The 15,231-nt window shown below is 41.6% G+C and overlaps 2 protein-coding genes across 4 annotated transcripts; one reads left to right on the top strand and one right to left on the bottom strand.

Moving 5' to 3' along the window:
* Positions 1 to 1,559: 1,559 nt before the first annotated feature.
* On the top strand, positions 1,560 to 8,473 carry wdr20a (WD repeat domain 20a; the record flags this gene model as incomplete). Its single annotated transcript, XM_084043866.1, has 4 exons — positions 1,560 to 1,823; positions 3,564 to 3,746; positions 4,767 to 6,119; positions 7,028 to 8,473. 4 exons carry the CDS (start codon positions 1,560 to 1,562, stop codon positions 7,079 to 7,081), a joined length of 1,854 nt encoding a protein of 617 aa, XP_083899992.1. The 3' UTR covers positions 7,082 to 8,473.
* An 87-nt stretch (positions 8,474 to 8,560) lies between these two features.
* On the bottom strand, positions 8,561 to 15,141 carry mok (MOK protein kinase). 3 transcript variants are annotated; one of them, XM_084043868.1, is made up of 12 exons: positions 14,724 to 15,141; positions 13,285 to 13,399; positions 12,527 to 12,616; positions 12,336 to 12,406; positions 11,786 to 11,864; positions 11,634 to 11,682; positions 11,349 to 11,527; positions 10,933 to 11,034; positions 10,609 to 10,782; positions 10,191 to 10,350; positions 9,900 to 10,097; positions 8,561 to 9,689 (listed from the first exon to the last, which is right to left on the bottom strand). In XM_084043868.1, the coding sequence occupies exons 1-12, from the start codon at positions 14,899 to 14,901 to the stop codon at positions 9,657 to 9,659; spliced, it is 1,428 nt and encodes a 475-aa protein (XP_083899994.1). In that variant the 5' UTR covers positions 14,902 to 15,141; the 3' UTR covers positions 8,561 to 9,656. The 3 variants fall into 3 exon arrangements, with proteins under 3 accessions (XP_083899994.1, XP_083899993.1, XP_083899995.1); XM_084043867.1 differs by having other exon boundaries at positions 8,561 to 9,667; XM_084043869.1 differs by lacking the exon at positions 14,724 to 15,141 and adding an exon at positions 14,276 to 14,385 and having other exon boundaries at positions 8,561 to 9,667.
* Between the last annotated feature and the right edge of the window lie 90 nt (positions 15,142 to 15,231).

Genomic DNA, 15,231 nt, shown 5'->3' with positions numbered 1-15,231 from the left:
AGGTATTCCTAAACGTAATGTGGTGTATTTCAAGGCTAATACAGTGGAATATGAAATTATTATGATATTAGTACATTGTAAGCACAAAACCGGTAGAGTGTCTCATAAACAGGTGAAGACCATAAAAGTCACTAGTCGCTATTTGAGGATGTTCTAGCAGTGGCTAAAAGCTGTTGAATTGGCCAAGGTGACACCTTCAGCTGTTCTGTCCTGTGTCTTGGATGTGAGTCTAAACGTGGAATCAAGCTGAGCTAAGCGCAGTCTAAACTAGGCAATAGGGCCAATAGACTGACAACTGCTCTCCACTTGGGTGGAACAAACTTAAATGCTTACTAATCTTCTCTAAATTCACAGATAAATATAGGACTAAGTTTTAGTAAAATAGGGCCGAGGGAAAAACCCTTTATAGTGGGATAACATGATCATTCTGTCTCTTAAATCCGAGATTAATGATGCGTTTCTTTTAAGTCATTTTGATCATGTAAATCATTTATACCACGTCAGACATGTTACTGTTTAGACTTATTTCAAAGCTAATAAAATGTTGAATAATAATGTTATAACGTGAGTGTATGGAAAAGTACCGTTCTATAGATAAGGTTTAAGAGAATACTTTTATGTGCACAAATCAAGGCAGATCCTAAATGCATTGTATTGACCAAGCAGGGGCGGGCCCACGCATGTGATTGACAGTCACAGACTGCAGAGGCTATTTGTGTTAACTGTCTTGCTATATAATGGCCTGCATTATGAGTGAGCAGGGCTCTGTGTTTTGGGTACACACAGACGTCACGTTCAATGAAGCCAATTTCTATGAACAAAGGGAGCTGTACGACGATTGACTTGTATGTATGGATTTGCCGAGAATTCTTGACAATAAAATGGAATTGTTGGAGAAAGAAAAGCTCTGGTCTCTGAACGCTGAACTTATTCCCCGCCTCCCGGATGTGAACCCGTATTTCCGCCGTTTCCTTTATGGTCCATTTACCACAGTAACCTTAATAAAACTATGCCTAAACCTAACATTATTCCCAGTGCCAGTGGTGTATTCTAGTTTTTTTCCGGAGGGATATGATAATCATTCCCTGCATGACATGCGTGGTGTGGTCGTGGAGATACGCTAGCGCGTTTTCAAAGGATGAATGAATGGTTATTCCTAAACGTAACCTCATAAACTATGCCTAAACCTAACCTTATTCCTAAACGTAACCTCAGTAAAACAGTGCCAAAACCTAACCTTATTCCTAAACGTAACCTCAGTAAAACAGTGCCAAAACCTAACCTTATTCCTAAACTTAACCTCAGTAAAACTATGCATAACACCCTACACTTATTTCTAACCTTACCTCAGTAAAACCGATACAAGAATACAAGAACCGCTGGAGGCGAGCGGTCCGCTAAAGTAAGTGGGGGCAAGTGTGTTTTGGGGCGAGTGTGTTTTGGGGCGAGCGTTCCGGTTACCGTTACGAAAAACGGGGGCGCGCACGCACTCCGGTGCGTAAGACCCGCGCACGCACTCCGCGCGAGGAGGAAAAGGAATGAATGTCTAATTTTCAAAGATGGCGGCGGAGGGAGGCGGAGGAGGAGGAGGAGGGAAGGAGATGAACGAGATCAAGACCCAGTTCACCACCCGGGAAGGCGTCTACAAGCTGCTCACGCACTCGGAGTACAGCCGGCCCAACCGCGTGCCCTTCAACTCGCAGGGCTCCAACCCCGTCAAGGTGTCCTTCGTCAACGTCAACGACCAGTCGGGCAACGGCGACAGGGTCTGCTTCAATGTGGGCCGTGAGCTCTACTTCTACATCTACAAAGGCGTCCGGAAGGTAACGGTTGTTTCGGTTTTGCTTTATTCACGGCAAACGACAATGATGTCAACAACATTGAATGTAAAAGACAACATGCTGGTTTATCTTTGAGGTGTTCTTTTCGAGGTACTTGTTTTGTTTTTGACTGCGTTTGACTTTGAAAGCTAACCAGAGCTAACAAGCCCTGGATAAGCTAACGTCAACTATAACTATCTGCGTTTATTTGAGCCTGGTGTGTGTTGATACCTCGTCGTACGACGGTGTCGCTTGCCGACAAGCGCTGATCTACAAGAGATGATTTACATGATCGCATCCCGCGACGCGTCGTTGGCTTCGCTTGTAGATCAGCTCTTGTTGGTGAGCGACGCACACCGTGGTACGCCGGAGTATAAATCCAACCAGATAGATGGAGGCCACCGTCCATGTACTCTAGACCAGTTGTTCTCAAAGTGGATTCTATGGACACTCAGGGTTCCTTCAGGGGGGTCTAAATTTACCCTTACAAGTCTGTAACTCTGACCGGTCCATTTGGTTGCATTTGTATACGTTCAGAGTTAAGGAGAGACCATGGAATTTTAAGGTTTGAGAACTATTTCTCTAGACTGTATTAGATTTGAATCTGATTGACTGACAACTACATTAAAACACACAATTTGACTTTAATGCCAGCTTGGGGATTTGACATAAATAAATAACACCTGTCGGTGGCTGGCAGGTGTTCAGCGTGTCACTTCAGTTCAGAATTGATGTGACGTTAATGATGTTGGTTGAATACATCACTGTGGTCTGCCAGTTTAAAGGGCTCTTTGCCTAAATGCTGACGGATCACTAGTACCACAATTGGACTCAGTGTTTTACTTGGATCATTCTAAGGATGTAATGTTATGGTATAGGTAGCTGATCATGCTCGCTTTGTTTCTACTGGTGCTATAGAGGTTCCCTTTCTATATAAGACCAAAGAAACTCCTTGCTAACTACCCATTCAAATTGCACAATATGCCCCACTTAGTCTGCATTCTTCCTGCAGACTGGGGTAGAGTTTGCTGCTGCCAAATGTTATATATCTTTTGTAAAACTGAATTTGGAGTAGGGAAGTGATTGACTATCTTTGTCTTCCCATTAAGTTGAGAAAGAAGACTGCCACTTGTATTATAGACTGAGTCTGGCAGTAATGTTTTGTATCTTGGCTAGTAGGCTTTTTGAACTACCTGTATGAGATTGTCTGTCTGATGATGATGTTTCGGAAAGCCGTTGACCAGGATTGGAAGTATTGTACTGTTACATCTAACAAAATCAGAGGAAGAACTGAGTCATTATCATCTTCCACTGGAAGTATTTTCCTTTCCACGGAAGGTGTAAAGTGTGAATCATTAACCAGCAGACTTGTTATATGGGGGTTATCTGCGTGCCAGCATAGACAATTATATATTGCAGGCAGCACAATATTATTGTTAAAAAAGTGATTAGGCTACATAATGTAAAATCCTGTTATTCGACTGTACCCTTATTTTGAGGTGCTGGTTACTTTATCTTTCACTTGCCTTGAAGATAAAGTGCGTCAATGCCTTTTTAAACAGAAGATTACTGACTTCCGTTTAGTAGATCCACCAACTTGGTGTGTGTGTGTGTGTGTGTGTGTGTGTGTGTGTGTGTGTGTGTGTGTGTGTGTGTGTGTGTGTGTGTGTGTGTGTGTGTGTGTGTGTGTGTGTGTGTGTGTGTGTGTGTGTGTGTGCACACCTGTCTGTTCAATCTCTGCAGGCTGCTGACTTGAGCAAACCTATAGATAAGCGTATCTACAAGGGAACACAGCCTACCTGCCATGACTTCAACCACCTCACTGCCACGGCAGAGAGCGTGTCCCTGCTGGTGGGTTTCTCAGCAGGACAGGTGCAGCTAATTGACCCTATCAAGAAGGAGACCAGCAAACTCTTCAATGAGGAAGTAAGTTTTGGAAGAAGAAAGGATAGAATAATGCTGTACTTTTCAACATCAGATACAATTGTAACTTTATCTAGAGTTGCACTGCCTCCATTTCAGACCGGGTTCTTTACTGGCAGTTTTCAGTGCTGGACAAAAATGACTGCGATATAATCAATCGTACTGTATTAGACAACATCATTTTGTATGTGGCGCAGTCAGAAAATCAGCTCACAATGCATTGATGTCTGACATCACAGCTTTTTGTATTGGGTTTTAGTAATGGACAAATTCTACATATCCAGTGTCAGTCGGCCAGGTACCAGGCAAAACCAATATCTATTATGTATTGATCCTTCACTATTATTCTGTATTGCTGATTAAACTATGTTTGTCAAATGGTGGCATATTATGCTTGTCAACTTATTACATAGTCTGGATGTTTTATGAAGGAGAAAAACATGGAAATGTACGTTGTTTGCTAATTATTCAATAAAAGGAACAGATTTCTGCTGTGATACAGTGTGTTTGCACATATCAGGAGTTTGTCTCGGTGAGGTTGATGCGTTATTGAATAACATAAGTATAGTATATCTTACTGTACTGTATTGATTGATCCCCTCTAAAACGAGATGCTACATCTTAAGGGGCTATTCCTAATAAAGAATTTCAATAATAATTGAACATATAAAGACAAGCAATGATATACTGTGTACACTACAATATGCAATATTATGTGACATAAATGAGTACATATTTAATCGTTATACACAAATTATACTTATAGTTTATATTTAAATAATTATTGTAGTATTAATAATCTGAAATGTTTTATTAGTAATAATTCCACTACACTACTACTATGGTTTCATTTTCCTTACATAAACTTTGGAACAAAACAGACATGATCATCATTTGTTTATTGCATTGTTCTGTGTCCTTATACTGTAATATAACTTGACATTGTGTTTTCCTCCCTTATTTTCTCAATCCCTTTCACCCCCCCTGTCCTCACCACCCACCATCCTTTCTGCATCCCCCCAGAGACTAATAGACAAGTCCAGAGTAACATGTGTGAAATGGGTGCCAGGCTCCGAGAGCCTGTTCCTGGTCTCCCATGCCAGCGGGAGTATGTACCTGTACAACGTGGAGCACACCTGTGGCACCACGGCACCACACTACCAGCTCCTCAAGCAGGGAGAAAACTACTCCGTGCACACGTGTAAGAGCAAATCCACGCGGAACCCTCTCCTCAAATGGACAGTGGGAGAGGGGGCACTGAACGAGTTTGCCTTCTCTCCCGATGGGAAGTTCCTAGCCTGTGTAAGTCAAGATGGCTTCCTACGGGTGTTCAACTTTGACGCGGTGGAGCTCCACGGCACCATGAAGAGCTACTTTGGCGGCTTGTTGTGCGTATGTTGGAGCCCGGATGGAAAGTACATTGTTGCGGGTGGCGAGGACGACCTGGTGACTGTGTGGTCGTTCCTAGATTGCCGGGTCATCGCCCGTGGTCACGGCCACAAGTCGTGGGTGAGTGTAGTGGCATTTGATCACTACACTACCAGCGTGGAAGAGAGTGACCCCATGGAGTTCAGTGGCAGTGACGAGGACTTTCAGGATCAGATGATCCACTTTGGGCGAGACAGGGCCAACAGCACACAGTCTCGGCTCTCCAAGCGCAACTCCACAGACAGCCGGCCTGTGAGTGTGACTTACCGGTTCGGCTCGGTGGGCCAGGACACTCAGCTGTGCCTTTGGGATCTCACCGAGGACATTCTCTTCCCCCACCTCCCGCTCTCGCGGACACGGACACACACTAATGTCATGAACGCTACTAGCCCTCCTGCGGGCGCCACAATACTCACTAACAACCCTAGTAATGCTACTAACGGCAACAATACCAGTGCCACTACGCCTGGTGTAAACTCCCTTCCAGCCACTTTACCGCGCTCAAACAGCTTGCCACACTCGGCTGGAGCTGCCACCACGACGGCAAACAACACTAACAAGGCCAGCAGCGGTGGTGTTGTTGGTGGACTCGGCAGCGGAATTATGGACAGTGCCATCGCCACGGGTGTGAGCAAGTTTGCCACGCTGTCACTCCACGACCGGAAGGAGCGCCACCACGAGAAGGACCACAAACGCAACCACAGCATGGGCCACATCAGCAGCAAGAGCAGCGACAAGCTCAACCTGCTGACCAAAACCAAAACGGACCCTGCTAAGACTCTGGGCACACTGCTGTGCCCACGCATGGAGGACGTACCCCTACTGGAGCCCCTCATCTGTAAAAAGATAGCACATGAGAGACTGACTGTACTCATATTTTTAGAGGACTGTTTAGTGACTGCTTGTCAGGAGGGATTTATTTGCACATGGGCAAGACCTGGCAAAGTGGTAAGTTCTTTTTAATGTAGAAAATGTGCGGAATTTCAATGCGAACAAGTGCTGGTCATCTTTTTAGATGGCATTTGCTCTGGATGTAACTGAGCAACAAGATGTATTCTGAAACCTTACAATAAAGTGTGGACATTTTCAGTAGCATTTTGTAGGTGTAGAGTAAGACTTCTCAGGCAGATGAGTCTAGTAATCTTAACATGTCAAACTCTGTTTCATGTACATCTGCTTTCCCATGCAAACCTTATAGGCCTAAGTTTCAAAGCTAACCGAGGGTAAGAAAATATATTCACTCTATAATATTCGGGACTTCCTGTGTAGGCTTTATAGGAGGGAAAAGATCAGTTGTGTTCATTAACTTTAATAATCACACACAAATTCCTAGCAGCAGCACAGACCCAAAAAGTGGTTGTCCGATTGTCTGCACACCCTGTTGTTATGCGTTCGGCTTTCATGCAAAGGCCTTTGTATTTGCCAAACAAATTTCTGCAAATTCCGTGCCAAATGCTTACAGCCCAATATGGGTATGCATTTATTGTATACTTGCATATTGCCTGTGTTTGAGAGGACTTGCTTGAGTGAGGCGCTATATAGTCAATAGTCATTGCATCTATAACTTATCAAGCACTATCAAGATTAGTCAATCTGTTGTGCATTACCAGCAGTGGCTCAGTCATAAAATGTCGATTACACAGGGACCTCTATCAAGCAATCCTCTGAAAGACAGTATTAGGCTTAGCTCTACTCTCTCAGCATCCACTTTCACTGCTGTGCACAGGCCTTTCATTAAAGCAGGGGAGGGTGATGACCAGGCACCTTTTTTTCCTTTTTTTTTATTAATTATTTGTTGCTTGACTTTTTGCTTTGTGAACTTTCCCAATGCAAATCTCCTTGTTTTCCTTTTCCAGGGTTTATTGTCATCCCAAAACCAAGCCAGCTCTCCCAGTGGAACAGTAGTATAGCCACAATATTTCTGCTGCTAAAGAACCCTGCAACCCAGAGTCTGGTGCTGCTCTTCACCCCGCAAGCATTGCAAGTTTTCTTTTTCTTTCACTCCCCCTTCCCACCCCATTTATGTTAATTGCTTTTCTATTATTTTCATGATCACTCACTTGACCTAGAGGATGAATGGAGTGTGGTGCAATATTGGACTATTGTGCTAATGTGTTGTCTCCTGAAGTTTTACAATGTTTTAGAATTATTGTCCTTATTTCTGACTCTGATCTCACCCCCCCCCCCCCCTCTGGAATTCAAGCTTGGCTTTGTTAGATGCAAACCGGTCAATTGTGGCTTGAGAATAAAGGGATAGTTCATTCCGTTTTCATAATGTGTTAACTCTTTTAACCTGGTGCATTGGCCTAGGCTCTGGGGCTGAGAGTTATTGACTAAAATATGAATATTGGGTGAACTGTCCTGTTTATAACCAAGTGCATGGGCTTCTTAAGAATTTGCATCTGTGCACATAATGTGGACAGATGTTGACTAGAAAATTCCCATCAACAACTTTGCACTGATTTTGTTATCTATGTTTGTTTTATAACTACTAGAATGGAACAAAAAAGGAGGGTTGAGGACTGCCTTGTTGCACTTGGCTTTATCATCCTCGGTCTCGAAACCTGAATCTATAAAGCTGGATGCTGCAATCATAGTCTTTTTAAAGAAAAAAAAATGTTTGCACTTAAATTAGTTTAGAAGAAAATGGCTTTACATTGTTTGGGTGTGCTCAGAACTCACAGACGGCTAATACAGTAGGTGAAGAAAATGATTAAAAAACCTTTATCTATTGAGCATTTATTTTAATATTATTTTCAGATTTAAATCTGCTCTGTAACATAATGTGTATATTGTAATTCAGTGATTTGATGGGGAGGGGGGCTAAGCAAATGATCATTACTCCAGTGGAAGTTTTGTCATTAATAGTTATATTTCTAAACCCTAAAGTATACATATTAATAATATTAAAATAATCTTGAATACACAGGTTTCTGTTCTTTTTTTCCTTCTGTTCCAAGATTCACCCACATTTATTGTATTTAGACATTAGTGGTATTAAGCCCCACGGCTAAAACAAATTGCTTACTTGTACTTATTTGCAAATGTGTAGAAGTCATACAAAGGGACGGTCAAGTGTGGAGGTCTATGAAGCACAGGAAGTCATGCTGACAACAGCTGAATCTCAAAAGATCTGCCTCGACTTGGCTCTCCTTTCAAATCTGTCCCAAAATAAGGCTTTTCTGTAGTGGGGAGCATGCTCAGCCATCCACACTTGAGGAGTTAAGTATCCATCAAAAGGGCATTTTAAATTTGGCACTATCAAAGTTTTTCTTTTATTTGGTGAATGGTAATTTTGTGATTATTACCAATCACCATGAAGAGTTCAATGACCCTACACCAACTGGGAGACAGAAAGATGAAGTGAATATCTTTTTAATTAACATGGATGGATATTTCTCATTTTATTCATTAAAAAAGCATACAATTCTCAAACTTGTTCTGTTACAATACTTGTTGTGTTGACAGTTCGTGAGAATATTTAATCAAAATACGTAAAATTGGGGTATTTATGTCGCAGGTTAGTGATGACATGACACCATGTACAATTTCAAAGAGTAAAAGTGCAGATTGAGTTGATGTCTGTAAATGAACAAGAACTTCAGGTATGAAATCCCTGGCCAATTTATGCAACTGCATATGTAATGAAGCTTCAACACGATCTGTTATGGGTTTTACAAAGTTTCCTTTGGGCATACAGTACATTTGGATAAACATTTCGACTCCTAAATACTATGTTGCTTCTCACGAATGGGAATAATCTGAAGCACCTTATTGTGAATGTTTATGCTGTGTATTTCTCTACAGGCAGTTGTCTTTATGACATTTCTGTCACTAAAATGCATTCAGAGCCTTGTGAAACATCACATGTAGCTGCACATATCCTTAATGTAAGATTAACACCAATTAACTCAATTATAGTTAGTTGCACATAATCATTAATATAAGATTTACACCAATTAACTCAATTATAGTAAAGCGATATTGTGTTCTATACTTATTGCTTAGCTTATTTTATAAGCTCAAATTGCAGTACTTCTAAGACACTGTAAACATGAACTGCTTATGTAGACGCCATTTCTGGGTTATGCAAAATTACAATTCAGTGTTTGACAGCACCAGGCATTGCTTGAATGCATTGACATGGAATTATCTGTTGACCGTACAAATCGGGTTACATGTAATGATCGTAGTTGTAACTATGAAGGTGGTGCACTTTGAGGGCTTCATTTCCTTATTCCTCATAATATTGAGCTTGTTTGAATTACTATTCAAAGACAGCAGTAGAAGTGTCCCGTCTTCTAAACATTCCAAACAAGCAGATGAATGAGGATTATTTACACCAGTGTGCAGGTCTCTTGTTCCATTGAAACAGTTCTCCAGTGAAAGGCCTGGGAGGCAACAAAAAAAAGTGTCTCTCAGTAGCCTCCACGCTTCCGATCCAGAGGCGGCATGTAGTAATTCTTGAGAGCCGAGCGGTGTGACTCATCTCTGGGCTATGGGGAGAGGAAATACAGACTGGATGCAGGATCAACAAACCACTATCGAAGGCACCTGCCTGAACTGGGAAAGCGCTTGTGGACATTATAGGTGTGGCTCTTTAAGTCACTATCAACTAAATTTTGTTATCTTTTTAAACAAATTGCAGGTGAAATATTGTATTTTCTAGTGGTGATTAGGTTCAGTAGTGGAAAAGTGCTTTGTGTGGTGCTTGTATTTACTACTTACCTTAGCCAACCGCGGGTGGCACTTCTTGGACGTTATGGCTGGCAGTGAGCCTCTGTGGGTGATGGTTAGAGCAGGCATAGTGGGCACTGCATATGTGGTCTGTGGGCCTGGTACCACCATGTTGAGTTTGGGTAACTCTGCGGGATAGTGAGGGGCATTTCGTCTGATGAGGGGTTCTGCTACATGCTTTATATTGTGCTGTGAAAGGAAGAAAGTGGTAGCACTTAATTGCAAAAAAAGAAAATTCTCACTATACAGTCATAAATTGATTGATTTGATTGACTGTCTTACACTTATGAATGATGCCTTCCTCATATGTCTTGCCCTCACTTGTCTGCCATGTCTTGCGGGCCGCCAGATGTGATCTACAGAATTTGGTGTTCCACCACCCTCTCCTACATCTACCGTCCCAATAACCCTGAGAAGATTCTCAGTTCTTCTCTCTGTTAACCTGCGGAAGTAGAGTCCATTTTTACATTATTAATGCAATCTAGCTGAGCCTTTGTCTTTTACAGTTAAGTCTGTGTTGTTAAATAGCACATGGGGTCATGCAAAATATATCTATCTCCAAAGAGTCAACATTCAGTAAATAAGGAAATGTGATGATTTTACACACACTTGTGAATTTTGATATGTAACTACATTTTCACCTATTTTTACTGTTAATGCAAAAAAAAATCAAATTAAACTGGAAACACAAATTTCCTACCTGACATCCCTGAAGTATGTGTGTTGCAGGGCTGTTTCTGCAGTAATACGTTCGTCAGGGTCATACGCAAGCATTTGAAAAAGCAGCGACAGGGCTGGGCCAGGACAGTGAGGTATTAACCTGGAGAGCCCTGTGCCCTTCTTAGGGGGGAAGTCGAAACGCATCGCCCTGGACCTACCAGACATCCAAAAGAACAATGAGGTTTAATGTTATTTTGTTTTTTTATCCACACAAAATAAGTTTGATTCATATGGGTATGAATGTCTCTTTTCTAACCAATAGACCGTTGATAACCTATGGAGCTTATGGAAGTTAAAAACTTACTGTTTAAACTTGTGAAGAAGACTGCTGTCTGGTGTTCCTAAGACATTGTGGATCTTGGAAACCTGGTCCAATTCATTGGTTCCAGGAAACAATGGGTTCAAGCTGAAATATATAGTGACAATATTATCTGTCTGCAACAACAAAGGCATTTCATTTAAATGGCATCTGTCTGACATCTGTTTATACCTCCAGCTACAATGAGACTGGGCAGCAGCCCAAGGCAATAAGAAAGGAATACACTTAATCATTTTTGTCATTTCTGAGAATATGCTAAGGATTAATTAAATTTAAGCATAAGGCCATTCAATTCCCCTTGGCGTTAGCTCATGCATACCTCAGCCTTTCCCTGAATTCCACCCTGATCTGTAAGCCTATTTAATTACTACAGTCTTGGCATACTCCCCCAGGAAAGGTACCTGATGATCTCATAGAAGACACAACCAGCGCTCCATAGGTCCATCTTTAAGCCGTAATAACCGTCAGTGAGGAGACACTCAGGGGCTCTGTACCATCGTGTAGAGATGTACTCCGTGTGGGGAGGCTTGGAGTACACACTCCTACATGAGCCAAAGTCTCCTAGTTTCAGAACATTTTGCTAAAAGTAAGGAATAAAATATTAGTGTGCTTAGTATGACTGCCATCATCTTTTTTTGTTTTACTCTACAAAACAAATCATATACTCTAGATCAGTTGAGACTCACTTTGATTAAAATGTTTTCTGGCTTCACATCTCGGTGAAAGATCCCGCATCTGTCAAAAAAAAGGGAGGACAGGCAATTTCAATACACATTGAATTCAGGATTTTGTTTATTTGTATTACACGTTGCATTACATTTATCTTTTCAGGATTGACCTGTGCATATGCTCCAGTGACTTGCAAAGCTGATACATGTATTGCTTGACAGTACTGTCTGGCAGTGGGGTTTGTCTCCCTGCAAAGGACACAGAAAACACATACATTATAAGAGGTTCCTAGTAGGGTACGCCCAGCCTTCCTTATACTGCAGTTCCTCAGCTACAAATGTTTTTTTTTTGTTTTCACATGCTCTTACAATACAGCTGTGGCAACATTGAAGACAGTGACATTCTTTTACTCAGATCCTCAACAGTGCAGGACAGCCCATTACAATAGGAAGATCGCAATGCTCATAATAAACCAAAATAGCAAAAAGAAGTGCCAATAATGCATATTGCAAAATTAAATAAAATAGAATCTGCACAACCATAGATTTGTGAGGCTGTAAACTTGTACAGTCTATATACATGTATATATATATATGGGTAATAACATAAATGGCTGCAGTAATTTTAGTATGGTGAACAGTGCAGTATAATATTGAACACACATGGTGTATGAGAGTCATAGAACTGTAGGCTATTTGTTTACAGTTACATATACTGACCTTGTATGAGCTCATAGATGTTCATCTCCATCAGCTCACAAATCAAGGACAAGGTTCCTGTCTCTTTGTCGCTAAATGTTTAATCAAACATAAATTACATACATAGAAACTGTGAAAATACAGAAATTGCATACAGACTTTGTTACAAGTAGGCTACAACAGATATGTGGGGAACACAGTTGGCTACTCACAATATCAGTTCATGCAGCTGAATGATGTTTGCATGTGGGCTGAGTCTCTTCATGGCCTGGACTTCTCTGAGGTTGTTAGCCTGTTCCACACTATTGCAAGGGAAAATAATACGTATTGTTATTAATACCATCATTAATTTGGCCCTTCAAGGGAACATATAATTAGGCTACTTGTAATTAACCACTTAAACCCCAGCATCCGTATTGTGGGGAAAGCTTTCGCAGAAAACGCACAGCTTGTCGATCAGCTATTTTCTGGAAAAGCTTTCCCCATAATAACAGAAAACAGAAAAGACATACTGTAGAGCCCTGAGGGACTCCGCTCAACCATATGGGGTTTAAGTGGTTAATAACACCATTAACTCCATAGTGCTAATTTACAAATGGAAGTTAACAATAAGAATGTTACTGTATGATAGATCATGAAATGGTAGATTAGTAATTAGGATTAGATAGATGGATTCAAAATGCATGATGAATACAAATCTGTGCATGGGTCAGGACCACCAGATAATCTTAAACACAGACATCCATCTCACCACTACAAGGTCAAGGTCATGGCCAGGGATATTGATATCCAACATAGGATTAGATAAGACCAGTGGGTGTCAAACTCCTGGCTCAAGTTTCAAGGGTCCATGTGGGTCCATATCACAAAGCGGATACATGGGGAGCAGCAGTGCATGGGAAGTAAGAGAGCAGCACAGACTTGATGACCCAACAAGAAAACACAATTTGTTGATGTGTAAAATAAATACCTGTTAATTGGCTGCTTCATCGTTTTACACGCATAGAATTTCCCATCTTTTAGGCTTTGCGTTTTCGCCACCTCCGAAAATGTACCCTCTCCAATCTTCTTGATTATTTTGTAACCTGTACAAAAAATATGTGTTAGATACACAGCTAGCCTTGGCTCAAGACTATCATAGATGTATTTTCTCGAGTCTGACTTTTACTTTCGTATCTAATAGTCTTGGCTAGCACCCCCCAATGAGTGCGTCCTGCACTTTCACCAGTAAAGCCCGTACTTCTCCGTACATGTACAACAAAATATATATATAAGGTGCTTACCCGGTTGCATCAAATGTTAACTCGCGCTTCGGAGTTTTTTTTTTCAATAAAAGGAGTGTTTTAATCCCGTCTGTGGCCGAACGACATTTTATCCCTCTCGTTTACTTACTGCTTACATTGAGTGTAATACCGAATCTCACCGGATGCGCCCCGTCACTACAGCCCATTGAGGAACACAGGGAACTTCAGACAGAATCCGACACAGACGGGATTAAAACACATATCTATTGAAAAATACGGACTAATACATTGCATAAAGACTCCGAAGCGCGAGTTAACATTTGGGGCAACCGTGTAAGCACCATATATATATATTTTGTACATGTACGGAGAAGTACGGGTTTTACCAGTGAAAGTGCGGGACACACTGTGGGGTGGTAGCCAAGACTATCGTAGATACAAAAGTAAAAGTTAGACACGATAAAAAAAAATACATATGTGATAGTCTTAATCCAAGGCGTGAAGGCTAGATACACAGCTAAACTGTATTCTTTTTTATTTTACTCAACAGTATATATATATATGTTTTATTATTGTGCTGTGAAATAAATAAATGGCATTTCAGCCGGCGATCGATAGCAGACGTTAACCAGCAGACGGCTTCATGCCTCCTATTTGACCTGTCTGTCACCACCATATAACCCAAGCAGCGGTTAGCTCTAGTAGTTCACAACTTACAATCCATTCTGCCAAGTGCTGCCAACTGCATTCATCTAGATGATCCATAACAAGGCGTATTTGTACAACACGCCACAGTGTTTTCATTGGCAAACTAGCAAACGGATTTAGTCCGCGTTATGCTGGCAAAAAAATGCACAAAAGACGCGTTTAAAGGGGGGCTAGCCTAGCCCGCTAGCAAGCCCTGTTAGCTGACCGTTGCCGTGGTAACCAGGCACGCCTCGCCCTCAACTCTGACCTGAGGTGGATTTGGAAACAAGAAACTGACTGATCTGTTTTTGTGACTGCTTTATACACCACTCAAATAATATGACCCGATCATCATTCATCAAATGCATGCCCTGCCACTACGACCATCCAGCAATTCTGAGTTGTAGGCCTAAAAATATGTTTTTTTAAAAATAATGAAACCAATTTTCACAGGGGTTGAAGAATGACTACATCCTACCTTTTTTCCAAAGATGGTTGCTGAGCTCAGATGGGTTTCTGTTCCGATCAGGTGGAGGATTGTTGTTCGCGTCCATGTCAAATGTTTTGCTGTTCCATTCCATGTCCGGCGTTTTACATGCATTTCTCATACATGCTCTGTTTTTAACACCAATGAGCCAGTTGGAGTAGTGCATCATTCTATGTTACAAGAGACGCCCGGGCTATTATAGTACTGACAACAAGTCCACTATGTTCTACTAGAACTGACAACAAGTCCACTATGTTTAATAAACCTCAAGCACTCCCTGGATACCAACTGTGTTCATGGCTATCTATCACCTGGCAGCATCACACACGCACTACACTACACAATCATTGCTTTCTTCACGCGTGCACGTGTCATACATGTATGTGCGCGCGCGTCTGTCATGGCTTCAAGACCGAGTGGTGGTACTAGTGAGTGCGTGTACTGTGTATGCGCGTTTGTACATGTGTGTGTGTGTGTGTGTGTGTGTGTGTGTGTGTGT

Source organism: Gymnoscopelus microlampas (genome assembly GCF_963454915.1).
Source record: "Gymnoscopelus microlampas genome assembly, chromosome: 20".
Lineage (NCBI taxonomy): Eukaryota > Metazoa > Chordata > Actinopteri > Myctophiformes > Myctophidae > Gymnoscopelus > Gymnoscopelus microlampas.
This window is presented reverse-complemented; position numbering and strand designations above follow the sequence as displayed.